Source organism: Mesoplodon mirus (genome assembly GCF_964341445.2).
Source record: "Mesoplodon mirus genome assembly, chromosome: X".
In the NCBI taxonomy this organism is placed as follows: domain Eukaryota; kingdom Metazoa; phylum Chordata; class Mammalia; order Artiodactyla; family Ziphiidae; genus Mesoplodon; species Mesoplodon mirus.
In genome coordinates, this window is record NC_138981.1 from 56,263,145 (window position 1) to 56,280,256 (window position 17,112).

Genomic DNA, 17,112 nt, shown 5'->3' on the forward strand with positions numbered 1-17,112 from the left:
GTCGCGACCCGGGCGGCCGCGGAACCGGGGCGACAGTTGATGGCCCGAGTCGCGGTCGCCATCACGGCAGACGAGGCGGGCGGCGCTCAGTGAGCAGCGTCAACCACCTCAGGCGCCGCGCACGAGCTCGCCTCAGACGACACGCTGCGCGACTTTCAGCGCGCCTCCCACGCCCATGCCGCGGCCACCTCATTGGTCCGGCCCCCGCCAACCAGCGGGCGCCTTTTTCTCCTGTCCCCTTGAGGCCTAACCAATGGGGTCGAGGGCCTCTGCTTTGCCCCCAAGCCCGTGGGCGGTCCGAGCAGTTGGCTGGTGAAGGGGATGGTGGGAGTGCCTCCCTCTGTCAAGTCTCTCGGCCCGCCTCCTCCCGTCCCGCCTCCCCTTTCCGGTTAGAGTCACAGCTCTGAGCCTCCGTTTCCCATCTATACAGGGGATAGGGGAGTGAGGGCGCCAGGCTCCAGGGGTGGTGAGGATGAAATGTCAAGATGGAGGCACTGGACGCCTAGCACGCGCCGAAAGCATTTGCCAGTCTCCCTTCCACCGCAAGCCTTACGACCCAACAGGAGAATGGGCATAGGAGTCCCACAGTCAGTGATCAGGGGTCGGCCAGAGAGCAAAGGGATTGTATTTTCATTCTGTATGGTCTCTGTCTCAACTGCTGCATCAAATGTGGCTCAGCAAACGTTATTGGCAGGCGGGTTGAGCGGACAGACTGGGGTTGGCGGACAGATTGGGGTTGGTCTCGCTCCATCAGCCCTTCCCCCTCTCTGAGGCAAATTCAAAGAAGAGGAAATCGCAGTGGCCAGTTACACCCCAAAAGATGCTCGCCACCGCTGATCCTGGAGATGTGAACTAAAACCACGAATCGGGTTTCACACACTAGGTTGACAACCTTCAAAGAGCTTAACCATTCCGAGGGTGGGAGAGGTGAGGAGCAAACCCCTGTGGCGGTGGTGCAAGAGACCCATTTGGGAGGTAATTTGGCAGAATCCATTGAAAGCAACTTAGTGCCAGCAGGGACTCTGCGCCTGGCACTCTTCTAAGCGCTGGGCATAAATAGTAATGCATCCACATGACACGCCTAGAACTCTAGTACCAGCTATTACTGGCCTCTTACCGGTGAGCAAACAGGCACTGAGAGGTTCAGCCACTGGCCCAAGGTCATTCGGCTCGTGGGGATCAGCGGCAGGGTTGAAACCAATCAATCTGACTCCAGAGTCCTTGCTTTGAGCCCAAGATCTTAAAAAGGAAAAAAAAAATAGGTATTTCCTCTATGTTCTGGCAAGTCCCCCGCCTGGTACTTCTTCCCTAGACACGCTGGTACCTGTAGTGTACAGGAGCCCATGCACAAGGGTGTTGGTGTTGGGAAAAACTGGGAACACTCCAAATTCCCATCAGTAAGGAAATGGATGAATGCAACGTGGCTTAGCATCCAGTAGCATAAAGCGTGGCAGTCCAACGGAATGCATCAGGCCATTCTCACAGCTTCTGAAAGCATCCTCCTGACTTCAAACTGCAAGTTGCAGACCGATGACTTTGGATTCACATTTGTAAGTTAAATCACTTGCGTGCGTGGGCACACACACACACACACCAGTCAATCCTATGTAATATATGAGAATTTACTTTAGTATATGTAGAAGTATGTTTTAAAGTTTTTATGTATGCACATCCAAGGCCTACCAGTTGTGATGGCAGTGGGTGTGGATAGCCAGGTGTCTCTCAATTTTTCTTGGAACTGTCAGTTCTCAGCTTCCCTGAGCTGAGCAGTACTGATGTCTGGGTAGGGGTCCCTCACTTGGTTTCTATACGGCCCTTGGGTGTCAGAATTTCCCTTGTCTGCCACCCATCTCCTACTCTGACACCCCTCCATTCCTCCCATACCTTCCTTCTGCTCTTACCCGTTCATACTCCTCTGTCTTCAGTCACCTCTCTCTCCTGCATCCTGCTCTGGCTGACCTCCTGGAGAGTCCTGGCGTGTCTGAACCCCTCTTGCCTATGGAACTCAAAGGCCCAGTTTTCTGGGCCTGAGTTTCTGCACCTGAGAAGCTGGCCATGCTGGAGAAGTTACAGAGCAGGGGAGATTTGGTGCACTGTAAATCTGCAATTCTCCTCCTTGAGCCTGCCCCCGATGGTACCTGCCTGTTTGTGGATACCGCCCTCTTCCACTTCTCCCAGTGACTTTTTAAGGCATGGTGTGCTATTTCAAATATGTTAAAATGGATAAGGAAGGATATAGCAAAATCTCCTGCTTCCACCAGCATCCTATGAAACATTACCAGTGGATCCAGTGGAAGCCTCCATCTTCCCTCTCACCATTTCCATTCCCTTCCTCCCTCCCCCATAGAGAGACTCCTAGAACTTCTTCTCACCTTCTCCACTCTCTTCGTCCCTGTGGCTCTCCTACCTCCTCTTCCCATACATCGCATATGTCTCCAATGATGTCACTAATCTCTGCTTTAACCCCCTACGCTTACCAGGATCCAATACTGGTTTTGACTTACATTCTTGGCCTGGGGTGGGAGCCAGTGTCAGAGGTTCCTCTTGGCTTTCCCCACCGTGATAGCTCTTACTCCACAGACCAATGACCCAATGTGTAGGTCATTGCTCCAACTGCCAAGTGTATCACTTAGAATTATCAGCTTGGGGACTGGAGAAATGACCACTGTGTTTGTCCAGGGACCCAGTCAGCTCACCGTGAACTGATCTCTATCCCCAACTCCTTTTACTGCCAGAACCTCATAAGCCCCTCTCTAATGGGACCCCATTATGACACTTTGGGCTTCCGGGATCAATGTCAGCTCAGAAACTGTGTCCAGTAGTCCTAGATATGTCTGTGTCCAGTGCCAGTGTGCAGTCACCCAAGCATCTAAGAAAAGTGCCATGAACATTTGCATACAGATTTTTTGTGAATATAAGTTTTCATTTCTCTTGGGTAAATATCTAGGAGTTAACTTGCTGGATTGAATCGTTAGTGTATTTTTTACTGTTTCCAGAGAGTCTATACCATTTTTTGCATTCTCACCAACAATGCAGGAGAGTTCTAGCTGTTCCTCAGTCTGTCTAGCACTTGTTATTGTCTGTATTTTGTTTTTATTTCAGCCATGCTTATAGCTATGTTGTCGTATTTCATTCTGGCTTTAGTTATTTCCCTAATGACTAATGAGGTCAAACATCTTCTCAATAGTTTACTGACCATCCAGTAAGCAAAATGTCAGTTCGATTTTTTTTTGCTCATTGTTTATTGTGTTGTTTGATTTCTCATTACTGAATATCGAATGTTCTTTATCTCTTTCGGATACAAGTTTTTTAACATGTGTGCTTTGCAAATATTGTTTCCCAGTCTGTGGCTTATGCTTTCAAAAACAAAGAAACAGACAAAACCCAAATAACACAATTTAAAAATGGACCAAGGAATTGATTAGATATTTCTCCAAAGAAGACACATAAATGACCTACAGGTATAAGAAAAATGCTCAACATCACTAGTCAACAGGGAAATGCAATTCAAAACCACAATGAGTTATCACCTCACAACTGTTAACATGGCCAGTATTAAAAAAAAAAACTTAAAATAGCAAGTGTTGGCAAGGTAGTGAAGAAAATGAATCCCTTGTGGATTGCTGGTGGGAGTGTAAAATCGTGCACCCACCATGGAAAACAGTATGGAAGTTCCTAAAAAAATAAAACTAGAACTCCCATATGATCCAGCATTCTCACTTCCGTATATTTACATTTACATTACAAAATAATTGAAATCAGGATCTTGCATAGATTATTGCACTCCCATGTTCATTGTACCATTATTCACAATAGCCAAGAGGTGAAGACAACCTAAATATCTATCAACAGGTGAATGGATAAAGGGTGGTATATATAATGTATACATATAACAGAATATTATTCAGCCTTTAAAAAGAAGGAAATCTTGCTATATGCTGTAGTATGGATGAACTTTGAGGATATTATACTAAGTGAAGTAAGCCAATCACAAAGGACAAATACTGCATGTTTCCACTTATATGGGGTACCTAAAGTAGTCAAACTCGTAGAAGCAGAAAGTAGAATCCTGGTTGCCAAGGGCTTGGGGGAGGGGGAAATGGGGAGTTGTTGTTCAATGAGTATAGATTTGCAGTCATGCAAGATGAAGAATTCCGGAGATCTGATTACAACAATGTTCATATAGTTAACAACACTGTACACTAAAAAAATTGTTAATAAGGTAGGTTTCCTATTATGTGTTTTTGCAATAAAAATGAATTAAAAAATAAAATGCCTTATTCAATGGCTTTTTGTATATTCACAGTTGTGCATCTATCACAATCAATTTTAGGATATTTCTGTTAGCCCAAGAAGACACCCTATATCCCTTACCCAACACCCTGAACCCCCCCAACCTACCCCCAGCCCTATAGGCAAGTAATAAACTACTTTCTGTCTCTATGATTTGCCTATTTAGTAAATTTTGTATAAATGGAATCACACAATATATAGTACATTTTGTCTGGCTTCTTTCACTTAATATAATGTTTTCAAGGTTCACCCATGTTGTAGCATGTATCAGTACTTCATTCATTTTTATTGCCAAATAATATTCCATGGTATGGGTATACCACATTCTATTTATACATTCATCAGTTTATGGGCATTTGGGTTATGTTTAGTTTGGGAATGTTGTGGATAATATTCCCAAACTAAATGCTGTTAAGCATATTCATATACATTTTGAGTTCATGAGTTTTTGTGTGAACATATGTTTGCAGTTCTCTTCAGTAGATCCCTAGGAATGGACATTCTGGATCATATGGTAACTCTATGTTTAACTTTTTAAGAAAACACCAGAATATTTTCCAAAAAGATTCAACTATTTTACATTATCACCAGAAGTGTATGAGGATTCAAGTTTCTCCAAGTCCAAATATTTGTTATTATCTGTATTTTGGATTATAGCCATCCTATTGTTTTTGCAACATGGTATCTCATTATGGTTTTGATTTATATTTCCCTACTGACTAGTGGTTCTGAACATCCTTTCATATGCTTATTAACCATTTCTATACCTTCTTTGGTTAAATGTCTATACAAATCTTTTACCCAATTTTTTAATGGGGTCATTTTCTTATTTATTTATTATTCTTCTTCTTTATTCTGCATACAAGTTCTTTGGTAGATCTGTGACTTTCAAATATTTTCTCCCAGTCTGTACCTTGTCTTTTCATTTTCTGAATAGTGCCTTCTGAAGCATAAATGTTTTAAATTTTGACGAAGTCCAATTTATCAAGTTTTTCTTTTATGGATCATGCTTTTGGTGTTGTATCTAAGAAATCATTGCCTAGCTCATGCGTACAAATATTTTTCTCCTAGGGTTTCTTTTAACAGATTTATAGTTGTAGGTTTTACTTTTAAGTCTCTGATCCATTTTGCATTAAGTTTTGTGTGTGCTGTGAAGTAAGGTTCTCAGTTTGTATTTTTGCATGATATCCAGTTGTACCAGCACCACATGTTGAAAAGACTATCCTTTCCCCATTGAATTGAAAATCATTGACCATAAATCTAAGGAGAGTTCGTTATTTCTAAACTCTCAATTCTGTTCCATTGATCTATCTCTATGTCAGTATCACACTAACTTGATTATCTGTATTTTTATCGGAAGTTTTGAAATCACAAAGTGGAATCTTCCAAGTTTGTTCTTTTTTGAAGTAGTTTTGGATATTCTGTTTTGTTCTGTTTTGTTTTGATTTTCATTTCCATATGAATTTTCTGGATCAGCCTGTGAATTTCTACAAAGAAAGCCTGCTGAAATTTCGATAGAGATTGAATTGAATCTATATGTCAATTTGGGGAGAATTACCATATAAATATTGAGTCTTACAACCATGAACATGCAATGCCTTTCCAGTTATTTAGATCATCTTTAGTTTCTCTCAACAAACATCAATTTGTGTTTCTCAGTGCATAAGTATTACATTTGGTTTGTTAAATATATGCCTAAGCATTTCATTCTTTTTGATGCTATTGTAACTAGAATTAAGTGTTCCTTAATTTCATTTTTGGATTATTTGCTACATGTATTTAGCAATAAAATTTGTTTTATATATTACTCTTGTATTCTGTGATCTGTTGAACTTCTTTATTAGTTCTACCGTTAGATCCGTTTTTGTGGATTCCTTAGGATTGTCTGCATATGAAATCATGTCATCTGAGAATAAAAAAACTCCCTTTTTATTTCCTATCTGGATGACTTTTAGTTCTTCTTCTTCCCTGTTTGAACTGGCTCAAACTTCCAGTGCAATAATGAATAAAAGTAGTGAGCATGTCTTTGTTGCTGACTTTAGGGAGAAAGTATGCAGTCTTTCACTACTAAATATGATGTTAGCTGTAGGTTTTTCATAGATATCCTTTATGACGCTGAAGAAATTTCTTTCTATTCCTAGTTTTTTTTATTGTTTTTATCATGAAAGGTGGTGGAATTTTGTCACATGCTCTTTCTGTGTCAGTTAATATGATAATGTTTCAGTGCTTTCTTCTTTTAAAATAGTGTATTACATAAATTGATTTTTAGATGTTAAACCAACCTTGTATTTCTAGAATAAATCCCACTTGGTTATGGTCTATAATCCTTTTTATATGTTTCTGAATTCAGTTTGTTAATATTTTCTCGAGGGTTATTTCATCTATATTCATGAGAAAGATTGGTATGCAATTTTCTTTATTTTGGATGTCTTTGTGTGTTTTGGGCATCAGGGTAATTGTGCTGGTCTCAGCCAATTGATAGTGATACTGTCAGCTAGAAATACCTGGAGGCACTTATCTGTACTCCAAGGCGAGCCCCCACAGATATTTCCCCTTTCAGAACCAATGTTGTGGTTGAACTAGCCCTTGTGGTTCTTATTATAATTGCAAGATGCACCTCAGCAATAATCTTTAGGAGACTTTGAAAGGACGAAGTTTATTACTCACAGGTCATGGAGGGTACATGGCATGCCTTGGACCACACAGAAAGGTTGTGGGTGGAGAAAGAGAGCTGGGACCTGGGGTTATGTATGTATCGGGGTCAAGAGTGAGGGGCCTAGGGTTTCTCAGATTCACTCTTTATTGGTGAATTTAACACAGAATGGGAATTAAAGCACAAGAAGGGAAAAACAAGCAGCCAAAGGGTCAGTTATCTAAGTCAATCAGAGATCTATGAAACAAAGGAAACTTCAGGGGTGTGGTGGCCTGGCTCTTTACCTAGTCGTGTAGTTGGCAATTTGTTCTTTTTGATATAGCTGTCTTTGAAGTGGTGCCTCAGCAATCAAAAGCTTAATGTCAGGCACTTGCATTACAATTAAGAAAAAAAAAACTGTCAGAGGCTCACACTACAGTAATATTGGCCTACTAGAGCTATTTTGAAAGTGTTCATTCCTCTTCTATTTTCTGGAAGAATTTCTGGAGTGTTGCTATTATTTCCATCTGAAATGTTTGATAGCATTCAGCAGTGATGCCATCTGGACAGGAGCATCATTGTGGGAATATTTTTAATTATTAATTTAATTGATTGTCTATTATTGAGTCTGTTTTGAAGTTTGTGTCTCTCTACAAATGTTTTCATTGCATATATGTGTCTAATTTGTTGGTATAAAATTTTTCATACTATTTTCTTATGTTTTTTTTAAATTCAATAGGCTCAATGGTGATGTCTCCCTTTTCAGCCCTGATTTTAGTGATTCCTTAGGAATCTTTTTGTTTTCTTGGTCAGTCTGCCTAAGGTTTGTGATTTGTTATCTTTTTAAAAAACCATCTTTTGGTTTCATTGTGTTGTCCAAAAAAATTAATCAATAGTCAGTCGAAGAAAAGTGGAAATTTTTATTTGAGCCAACCTGAGGACTATAACCTGGGAGACAATCTTCAGAAAACTCTGAGGACTGTTCCACCTATTGGAGGTAGAACCGTTATATAAGTTTTTGAGACAAAGTAGCATATTAATAGTTTACATAGTCCAACAAGGCGAGTAGTGGGTATTAATGAGGCATTACAGGATTGAGAAAGGAAAGTTATGTCTTAAGGAGTTACCTTGCTGATTCCAGGAGGAAATTTCTTTTCTTTCTTTCCTTCCTTCTTTCTTTCCTTCCTTCTTTCTTTCTTTCTTTCTTTCTTTCTTTCTTTCTTTCTTTCTTTCTTTCTTTCATTTTTTTCTCTTTTTTTGGTGTGTGGGCATTCCTGTATCTTTTAAGGGGATCTAGTTAATGTATAATGTGATGCACAAATCACACTAAAGGGGAGGGGGTAGTGGCTCAAATGGGCAGAGAGAGAATTTTATGTTTAAAATGTTTCTTGTCCTGCCTGAAAATAATTTTGTTTCATTAATTCCACTTTTGGTCATTAATCTTTCAATAGAAATAATTAGGTGATCAAGTATTTGGTCCCTAAATGCTAGGGTGGTTCTTTACGTGCCTTGGGTCCATCATGTCCCTCGATGCTGGGTCCTAATAGCCCAGTTCTTTCTTTCCTTTCAGGGGGTGGTACTAGTAAGATGTCTGGCAGGGACTAACGGCCAATTCCACATTGTCCAATAGGACTTGCACCAATTTTAACTTGCATGTGCATTCTGCATGTCCATTATTTTATAGAGAACTATAGATGTGATCAACAGTTTCCAGTTGTTTAGATATCATTATCTTAGTAGGAGCAGGTGATACACAGTGCAAAAAACAAGAAACTAAAACTTTATAAGTTACACAAACTGTAATCAACGTTGGAAATAGGAGCAACAATATCATTAGTAAAGATTTAAGCCAATATCCTCTTGAACCATACCATTTTCCTAGCATTTCCCTTAAACTGGGAAGACGATCATTCAGAGTGGAAATCCAATTTTTCATACGCATCATAAGCGGGGGTTACATTAGAAGACTCATCAGGTATAAAAACAAAACATTCACTATGTATTACAACACAAGCTCCCCCTTGGGAAGCTGTTAGAATATTGAGGGCCATGCAATTCTGTAGGACTGCTTTTCTCATCATGGAGATTTCTGAACTGAGCAAACACACAGCTTGGTTACTATCATTTAAGGCTTGCTGGGTGAATTTTGTTAAAGCCTCTATATGAGTAATGATATCTTCTATTCCAAGTGAAGGAATAAATATTGCAGCCAAATAATCATACCATTGGAAAACTGATTGAACCCAACATGCCCACATTGAAAGCAGGATGACAGCAGCTGTTTTCAAGGCTACCTGTAGGTGACATTGAGCCTAAAGGAAACCAATTGTACACCTTCCTAACCAATCTGGGGAGATCCAAGGTCATAAATTTGTTCTATAAACCTATTGGGTCCTGTTAGAAGCTATCCCACAACTTTAACATCTAGTGAAAACTGTCTTTCAGACATTGAAACATACACCCAAAGGTTATCAAATATTAGGTACGATTCATTTGGGATTGAAAAACATTGACTAATGTGTATCTTGAGGCCATCGTTCTGCAACTTGCAGTTTGAAGTCAGGAGGATGCTTTCTTCTTTTAGTGTCTCTCTTGTGGTTTGATGATTTTCTTCAGTGTTATGTTTGTGTTCCTTTCTCTCTAGTTTTGGTATAACTACAGTAGGTCTTTGATTTATGGTTACCATGGAGTTCATTTATGTTGACCTATAACTATTTGATTTAAGCCAATAGTCATTAAGTTCAAACACATTCTGAAAGCTCTACATTTTTTACTCACCTCCCAACATTTTGTGTTTTTTATGTCATATTTCACATCTTCATGTCTATCGTTTAACTTTTTATTGTAGTTACAGTTGATTTTACAATTTTTGTCTTTTAACCTTTGTACTAGCTTATTTAACTGGTAAATACCCAGCCTTTATGATATAATTGCTTCACCAGTATATTTTCCCCGTCCTTTCATTTCTTATTTCCTGTTGTAGTCAGTGTTTGTTTGTTTTTTTACTTCAAGAAGACCTTTTAACCCTTCTTGTAAGGTTGGTTTAGTATTGATGAACTCTTTTAATTTTTGCTTGTCTGAGAAGCCTTTATCTCTCCTTCAATTCTGAATGATAACCTTGCTGGGTAAAGTATCCTAGGTTGTAGGGTTTTCCCTCTCAGCACTTTAAATCTTATCATGCCACTCCCTTCTGACATGCAAAGTATATGCAGAAAAATTAGCTGATAGGCTTATGGGGCTCCCCTTGTATGTGACTCTTGTTTTTCTCTTGCTACCTTTAGAATTCTCTCTTTAACTTTTGCCCTTTTAATTATATGTCTTGATGTGGGTGTGTATGGGTTCATTTTGTTTGGGACTCTCTGTGCTTCCTCTGTGTTTCTTTCTTCAGATTAGGGAAGTTTTCAGCCATAATTTCATCAAATACAGTTTTCAACCCCTTTCTCTCTCTCTTCTCCTCTGGGACCCCTATAATGCAAATGTGAGTATGCTTGATGTTGTCCCACAGGTCCCTTAAATTATTCTCATTAAGAAAATTGTTTTTTGCACTTATGATTGAGTGATTTCCATTATTCTACTTTCCAGACTGCTTATGTGTTCTTCTCTGTCACCTAATCTGCTGTTATTTCCCTCTAGTGTATTTGTAATTTCAGTTATTATATTCGGCTCTGACTTGTCCTTTTTATATTTTCTAGTTCTTTGTTAAAAATTCTCACTGTGTTCATCTATTCTTTGCCCCAGTTCAGTTAGCATTCATATTACTACTGCTATGAACTCTTCATCAGTTAAGTTATTTATCAGTTTCCTTAGGGTTTTTTTCAGCATTTTTTCTTGTCTTTAATTTGAAACATGTTCCCCTGTCTACTCATCTTTTTAAAACTTTCTCTGTCTCTATGAAATTAGGTGAGACAGTTATCTATCCCAGTCTTGTGGGTGTGTTCTTGTGTGGGTCCATCCCTGTTCAGTCTGCATGTGCCCAGTGGCTCTGGAGGGAGAGCTAGATATCAAGTGAGCATGGGCTGCATCTTCCCCTAGGGTGTGGTGGCAGTCACTGCCCGGGTGGGAAACAGGTCTGGAGTTGAAGGGGCTAGAGCCAGAATAAGGTGTGAGCTGGGGCTTCTTCTCTGCTCAATGGCCCTCACTGCCCTTTCAGGTGTGGGGTTGGGACCTGAAGGGCCAGAGTTAAGAGCCCTGAGGAAGTTGGGTTTCTCCCAGGTGTGATGGCAGTCTCCACATTGGTCTGGGATATAGCTGGGTCCTGAGGGCTTGGGGCAGTATTTCTCTTCTGGTTTCACTTTTCCCCCAGTGTGCACACTGTGGTTAGAGGCTAGAGGGAGTGGGCTCTGAGCCAGAGCGGTTCAGGCTGGAAGGGATGGTGCCATACCACTGAGCTGGTCCCATACCCTCCATAGTGTGCACTGGGAAGAGAGTTCCTGTGATGGCGGTCTCCAGCCTGTACTTAGCTTCACACTCTCCAGAGTGTCTGCAGGGACACAAGACCTGGAATGACTGTCTCTACAGGTTAGAGGCGGGTCCAAAGTCTAGGCTGGCTCTGTTTCCTTGAAGTGCACACACACTCATTGGTAATGGCCTCAGCTCAGTGGGGAGCAGTGCCGAAGCAAGAGGGGCTAGAACATAAGCCTGGTACAGGCTGGACTGGGGGGGGGCACTGGGTACATCCTAGGAATCCAGCCAGAGGCCTGGGCAGCAATCAAGCCCACCTTCTCCAGGGAGGGGTTTGAGTGGATTAAGTCCCACGAATGTTCTTTTCTGACCCTGAGGTCTGTGACTGCCCCATCCCACATGTGGTCTGTCCACCTGAGCTCATGCCATGGACTCTGGAAGCGAGTCACTGTGAGAATATGGGGGAAGGGTGGACTCAAGTGCTCCCCATTGTCCAGGCGCAGTCACTCCTTACTTCCCATCCTCACTGCGCCCACCCTGCCCCTGTCCCAGGTAGCTCATGTTGGGTGGTCTCTTATATGGGTCCCCTGATTCTAAGATGAGCTACTCTGAGGAGCCACTCTTCCCAATCTCATTCCATCCACAACCACAGTAGCTGTCAGATAACATAGGATCACAGAGTAGGATCGAGAGCCTCCTCCAGCGAATCCAACATTTCGAGCATCCCGACACCCTGTCGTGGGGTTTGGTGACTTCTGCATCCTCCCCCGCCTATGCTTTGGGAATTTAACAACAACCCTTGAACAAAACAGATCTGACCCTTGCTTTTGCTCATTCAGTGCCTTACAGAACCTGGACCAGCCTCTACTCTCTTTACTCCCTGAATCACATCTTCCTCCCTCAAGGGAGATTATCCCCAATTACTTTTATTCACACACAGGGACACACAGTCACAAACCTTGAATGTCCTATTTACCATCATACCCCCTTTTGTGTAGTAAAATACCAGTCTTTTGGGAAGGGTGCCAGGCAGAATCGCCTCACTCAAACACAGATCTGTCCCTCTGAGTCTCAGGCTAGTACAGCCCTGGGTCCCAGCTGAGGGAAGGAAATGCTCCCCAACCTCCAGTGAGGGGGAAATTGAACATGGAGCTCAGACTCAATCTCGTGTGTCCTAAAGAGGCAGTCTGGGAGACTGAGCTGGGACACAGAAATATAATTTCCAGGAAAATCTGTGTCATGGGGCTGGTGGAAGAGTATTTGACAGGGACCATGCAAGAACACAGACCTACTAACCACACTTGCCATAGAACCTGACAGGCCAATTTCCACTCAAGGGTATAGAGACGACCAGGCTGGAGGAGGGTGGTCAGCTGGCTAGGGCAGGGAGGATGTGAATGCTTCCAGATTCAAGCTCTGGAAGGGGGTCATGAGTTCCTGCTGATGGGGAGGGGTAATGGCAGAGATGAATGGGAACCACCAGACCCCAAAGGAGGAGGGTGGTTTGGAGAGAATTAGAAGAGGGCCTTTGGGGGCAAGGGATGACGTGTCAATGTGGCCAGGGAGAGCACACACAGGACCCAGACCTGGGGCACTCCGCTGACTTGACTGCAGGGATGGTAGCAGAGGCTGCTCCAGAGTCCCCACCACAGGATGTGAAAGATACTGTTCTGGAAAAGGCTCTGCTGTGGAGCAGTGCCGTGCCCCGGCCCCCTAACCCTACCCCTACCCCTCCAGAGAGAAGGCAGAACACATAACATGAGAGGTACTTTATTTCGAAACTGCTGTGAAACTGGGGAGGGGGCAAAACAAGGGTAGAGGAAGCCCTAGCTGAGGCAGAACAGGAGGGAACGAGCTTGGCCACAGCTCCCGGGATCCAAAGGTACCAGCTGCCCCTCCTGCAGGAAGACGCTGGGCTCAACCTGTAAAACAGCAGAGTCAGGGAAGAGCCTCAAGCCAGGGCCAGCCCCCAGCCCTGCTCAACAGCCAGGACTGTGGGAAGGGGTACGGTGTGTGTAACACTCACTTCAAAGTGTCAGGATCCTGAGAGCCATGTCCTTCATGGTGTCTGCAACAGGGACAGGCATTAGTAGGCACTCCAGAGAGAGGGATATGGAAGCCCGTCCCCCTATCCCCGTGAGGAACCGCCTAGCCCTGAAACCTGAAACCCCCTCCAGACCCGATGCAAAGAGCTCTGGGCCAGATCACTCCCCACCACCCAAATTGAATGTGGAACTGGTTCCTAAAGGGAAACAAAGTGTGCCAGCAGCTCTGATGCTGTGGGCCGTGCCACAACCAGTCAGATCTCGTCACACACACAAACAATCCAACAAGAACCTTAGAAGCCACACCAAGCAGCAGTTCAAGGGAAAATCAACGAGGCATCTCTAAAAGTCCTATCAGAAGGAGATTCCCTAGGACGGGTCTGGTTGGCAAAGTGTGCATGCAGTCCAGACAGTACTTTGCTACTTGTACACACGCCCAGTTGTACATGCACAGCCGGCTCCAGGGCCAGGCCTGCTAGGTTCTCCTCCCCACAGTGATGCTGGTCCCTGCGAGGCCGACTGCACCTGCAGCCCAGCTCCACCCCAGGTGCCCACCCGGGTTCTGAACTAAGACACCGCTCTCTGTCCCTGGTTCCTCATACCAAGTTTCTTCTTAAGGTCGTCTACTTCTCTCTGTAGCACGAGACACTAGGCCAGCAGACACAGGAGGAAATGATTAGTATAATCTGGCCTCCTCTCTCCTCCACCTTCTCCTCTCCACCGGGCCCTGCACCCCAAAGCCGGGTGGCTAGAATGGCAAGGGCTCCTCAGTGGAAAGCAGGTGGGCTCCCTCCATGGGGTACGTGATGGCGGCAGGGGAGGGGTGGCCCCACACATGTCAGCTGAACTTGGACCCAGATCCCACCCTCGAGTTTGGGCCTGCATTTCCAGGAGCCAGAGGAAGCATTACCCAAGGACAGCCCGGCATTCCCAGTGGCTGCTGCGGCGTTTCCGGTCTTGGGGGATGGTCCAGTGGCTCCCAGTCACCTGAGAGGGAAAGGACACACAATCCAGCTTCCCAGGCTCCCAGTGAGGTGGAAAGGGCCAAGTGGGGTCTACCGTGAGGTGAGGCGGCACCACCCTCTGCTGGCGACCAGCCGCCCCTGCTCTGCCCAGAAGCCCGAACCTTCTCTCTGGGCCTGCCTCCGCTGTTACCCGGGGGCAGCCATTTCGCCATTGTGGTCCCCAAGCTATGTGGCTCTGGATTCGCCCCTCCCAGAGCTGCAGCCACAGCCAGCACGTGGGAGAGCAATGTGGGCGAAAAGGACTTAACAGAAAAGGCTGTTCCCCTGTAAGGCTACACCCGGAGGAGCTGTTTGTGGCACTGCCACCGATCAGCCCCACCGCACAAACCCCACACACAGGATGATGTGGCTCAAGGCCAGCCCTGCCAGCACCCCGTCTCCTGTGGGAGAAGCTGCCTGAGACAAAGGCTGTGCCCCCAACAGAGACAGAGCCAGAGCTTTCTGCCCTCCACCCCCTCCCCTCCCCTCCTATCAAACCCACGACACTCACCTGAGGGGGCAGGACCCCTGGGCATGACTTCTCCCTGGTTCAGGGCCAAGGGCTCTGACTTTCCTGGATCTTGGGGGCCTCTGGTTTCGACCTCGCCACTGCTGCCTTTTCCACGATGCATGCGCGGATAAGATGTCCCTGGCCTGTGAGCTGGCAGCTGAAACAAAAATTTTTCACCGATTTGGACTAAGGAAGTGTGTGTGTGTGTGTGTGTGGGAGAGAGAGAGAGAGAGAGAGAGGGAGAGAGAGAGAGAGAGAGAGAGAGAGAGAGAGAGAGAGAGAGAGTTAGTTGTGTGATTTGGGCCGGGGTGAGGCAGGGAATTGGGAAGGGAATTGAAAGGCTGATCTCATTAGCACTTTCTCCCTCCGTCAGCCCCAGGCCAGCAGGCAGAGCTGATCTAGGGACAACAGTGGGGCACTGAGTAAGCCCAGGGTCCCTGCAAGGAAGGTCTGGGGAACACCTAGGAGATAGGATTCAGGAAGCTGGTGAGTCTGAATACTCAGGCTTTTCGGGGAAGCTTTTAAGGGATCCCCCGACCCAATTCAGCTACCAACCCTCCCTTCCATCCCAGCCCCAGTCTCTCAGAGGACGCTGGAAACAGGCCAAGGGTGCAGAACCAGGCCCAGCACACCCGAAGCGCTACCTTACTGTTTGTCCCTAGTAAAAGGAGCCCGATCAGGCATCATAATGACCCAGTGACCGAGGGGCACCCAATGACGACCCCTGAGGGGTGGACAGAGGCAGCATGGGTGAAGACGTGTGCTCTGGGTGCAGTGGGGGCGGGGAAGAGTGGGGAGACAGGAGGAGCCTGGCCTACTCACTTGGCCCTTTGGGGCTGGGTCTCTATTTGGGTCCTTATCTTCTCCCGCCACAGCCTCAGACTCCCTTGTCCACGTGACCACCGATTTCTTCCCAGCGCTGGTGTGCTTGGCCTGTTTGGTTCCGGAAGGGCCCAAGGTATACGTCTTGGATCTCCCAAGCAGCGGAATACCAGAGACTGGGGGGAAGGTGGCCGGTTCCAGCGGAGGTGCCCAGATTCGCTGCCCCCAGGAAGGGAAGTTTTTCCCCAGGGCAAGTGTGGAGGCTCCCCCGAGGGATTTCTTCTCCTGGGTCCCCTTCTTCCTAGGAGTGACCTGCGGCAGGCCACCTGCCGTAGCAGCAGCAGCAGCAGCTCCCAGGTAGCTGGGCTTGCTGCCCCCGTTCCCCCAGAGCACGCTCTGCATTTTCTTAGGGGAAGAGATGCCCTGCTCTCCCACGCCCTGCCTTTCCACAACCGAAGAGAGTCCTCGCAGAGCCGAGGACAGGGAAGAGCCTGTCACGTGAAGGAAATTCTCCCTGACTTGGAAATTCGAGTGACTGGGAGTGTCCCCGGGATCCTCGGGTCTGCTGGGCTCGGCCTGGCCTCCTCCTCCGGGGTAAGTACTCACCGTCATCAGCTCTGTGTCACTGAACTCATCTGAGGACTCGGAGTCGGATAGCAGCAGGCCCAGGGCTTCCTCAGAGAAGCGCTGGCGATCCGCAGCCACGTTCAACCTATGCATAGTGGCTCTCTTAGACTTCCCCCAGGCCTGGCCCGCTTCAGGCCCACCGAGGTGGAGAGGGCCGGCCAGAGCCGGTGGCGCTTCCCCACAGCTCTGGGCGGTCGCTCCTGGACCGCCGGGACCCGCCTCGAGGCCGGCGGACACTTCGAAGGAGGCGCAGCGCTCCGCCAACGGGTATCTGCGGAAGCCCAGCACGTCCCAGTCGTACAGCTGCTGCGTGGTGCCCGCCGCAGACTCCTCGGCCAGGTCCAGGAGGTCCCTCATGTCGTCAGCCGGGGAGCCAGGTCGGCCTTCGCGGCCACACAGCACCGGCCCTCCCGCTTCTAGCATCTCCCGCTCTGACTGGAAGCCCTTGGGATCCGGGCAGCCGCTCCCGCCACCGCCGCTCGGCGGCTTCCTGGGCTCGGGGCCGCGGTCGGGTCCCCGCGGAACTGCGCGGCCCGCCGGGCGGACGCCGGCTCGCTCCCCGCCCTCTGGGCCGAAACCCGTTCCCCACACAGACACCTCATCTGGGGAGCTCATGTCGCGACCCGGGCGGCCGCGGAACCGGGGCGACAGTTGATGGCCCGAGTCGCGGTCGCCGTCACGGCAGACGAGGCGGGCGGCGCTCAGTGAGCAGCGTCAACCACCTCAGGCGCCGCGCACGAGCTCGCCTCAGACGACACGCTGCGCGACTTTCAGCGC

At 46.4% G+C, this 17,112-nt stretch overlaps 1 protein-coding gene across 1 annotated transcript; it reads right to left on the reverse strand.

The window, feature by feature from the left end:
- Nucleotides 1-10,953: 10,953 nt before the first annotated feature.
- Nucleotides 10,954-16,972, reverse strand: LOC309796181 (uncharacterized protein CXorf49 homolog; the record flags this gene model as incomplete). The annotated part of the gene is made up of 6 exons (XM_082609239.1): nt 15,709-16,972; nt 14,887-15,043; nt 14,282-14,804; nt 13,353-13,394; nt 11,326-11,405; nt 10,954-11,249 (listed from the first exon to the last, which is right to left on the reverse strand). Exons 1-6 carry the CDS (start codon nt 16,948-16,950, stop codon nt 10,954-10,956), a joined length of 2,340 nt encoding a protein of 779 aa, XP_082465365.1. The 5' UTR covers nt 16,951-16,972.
- Nucleotides 16,973-17,112: the final 140 nt, after the last annotated feature.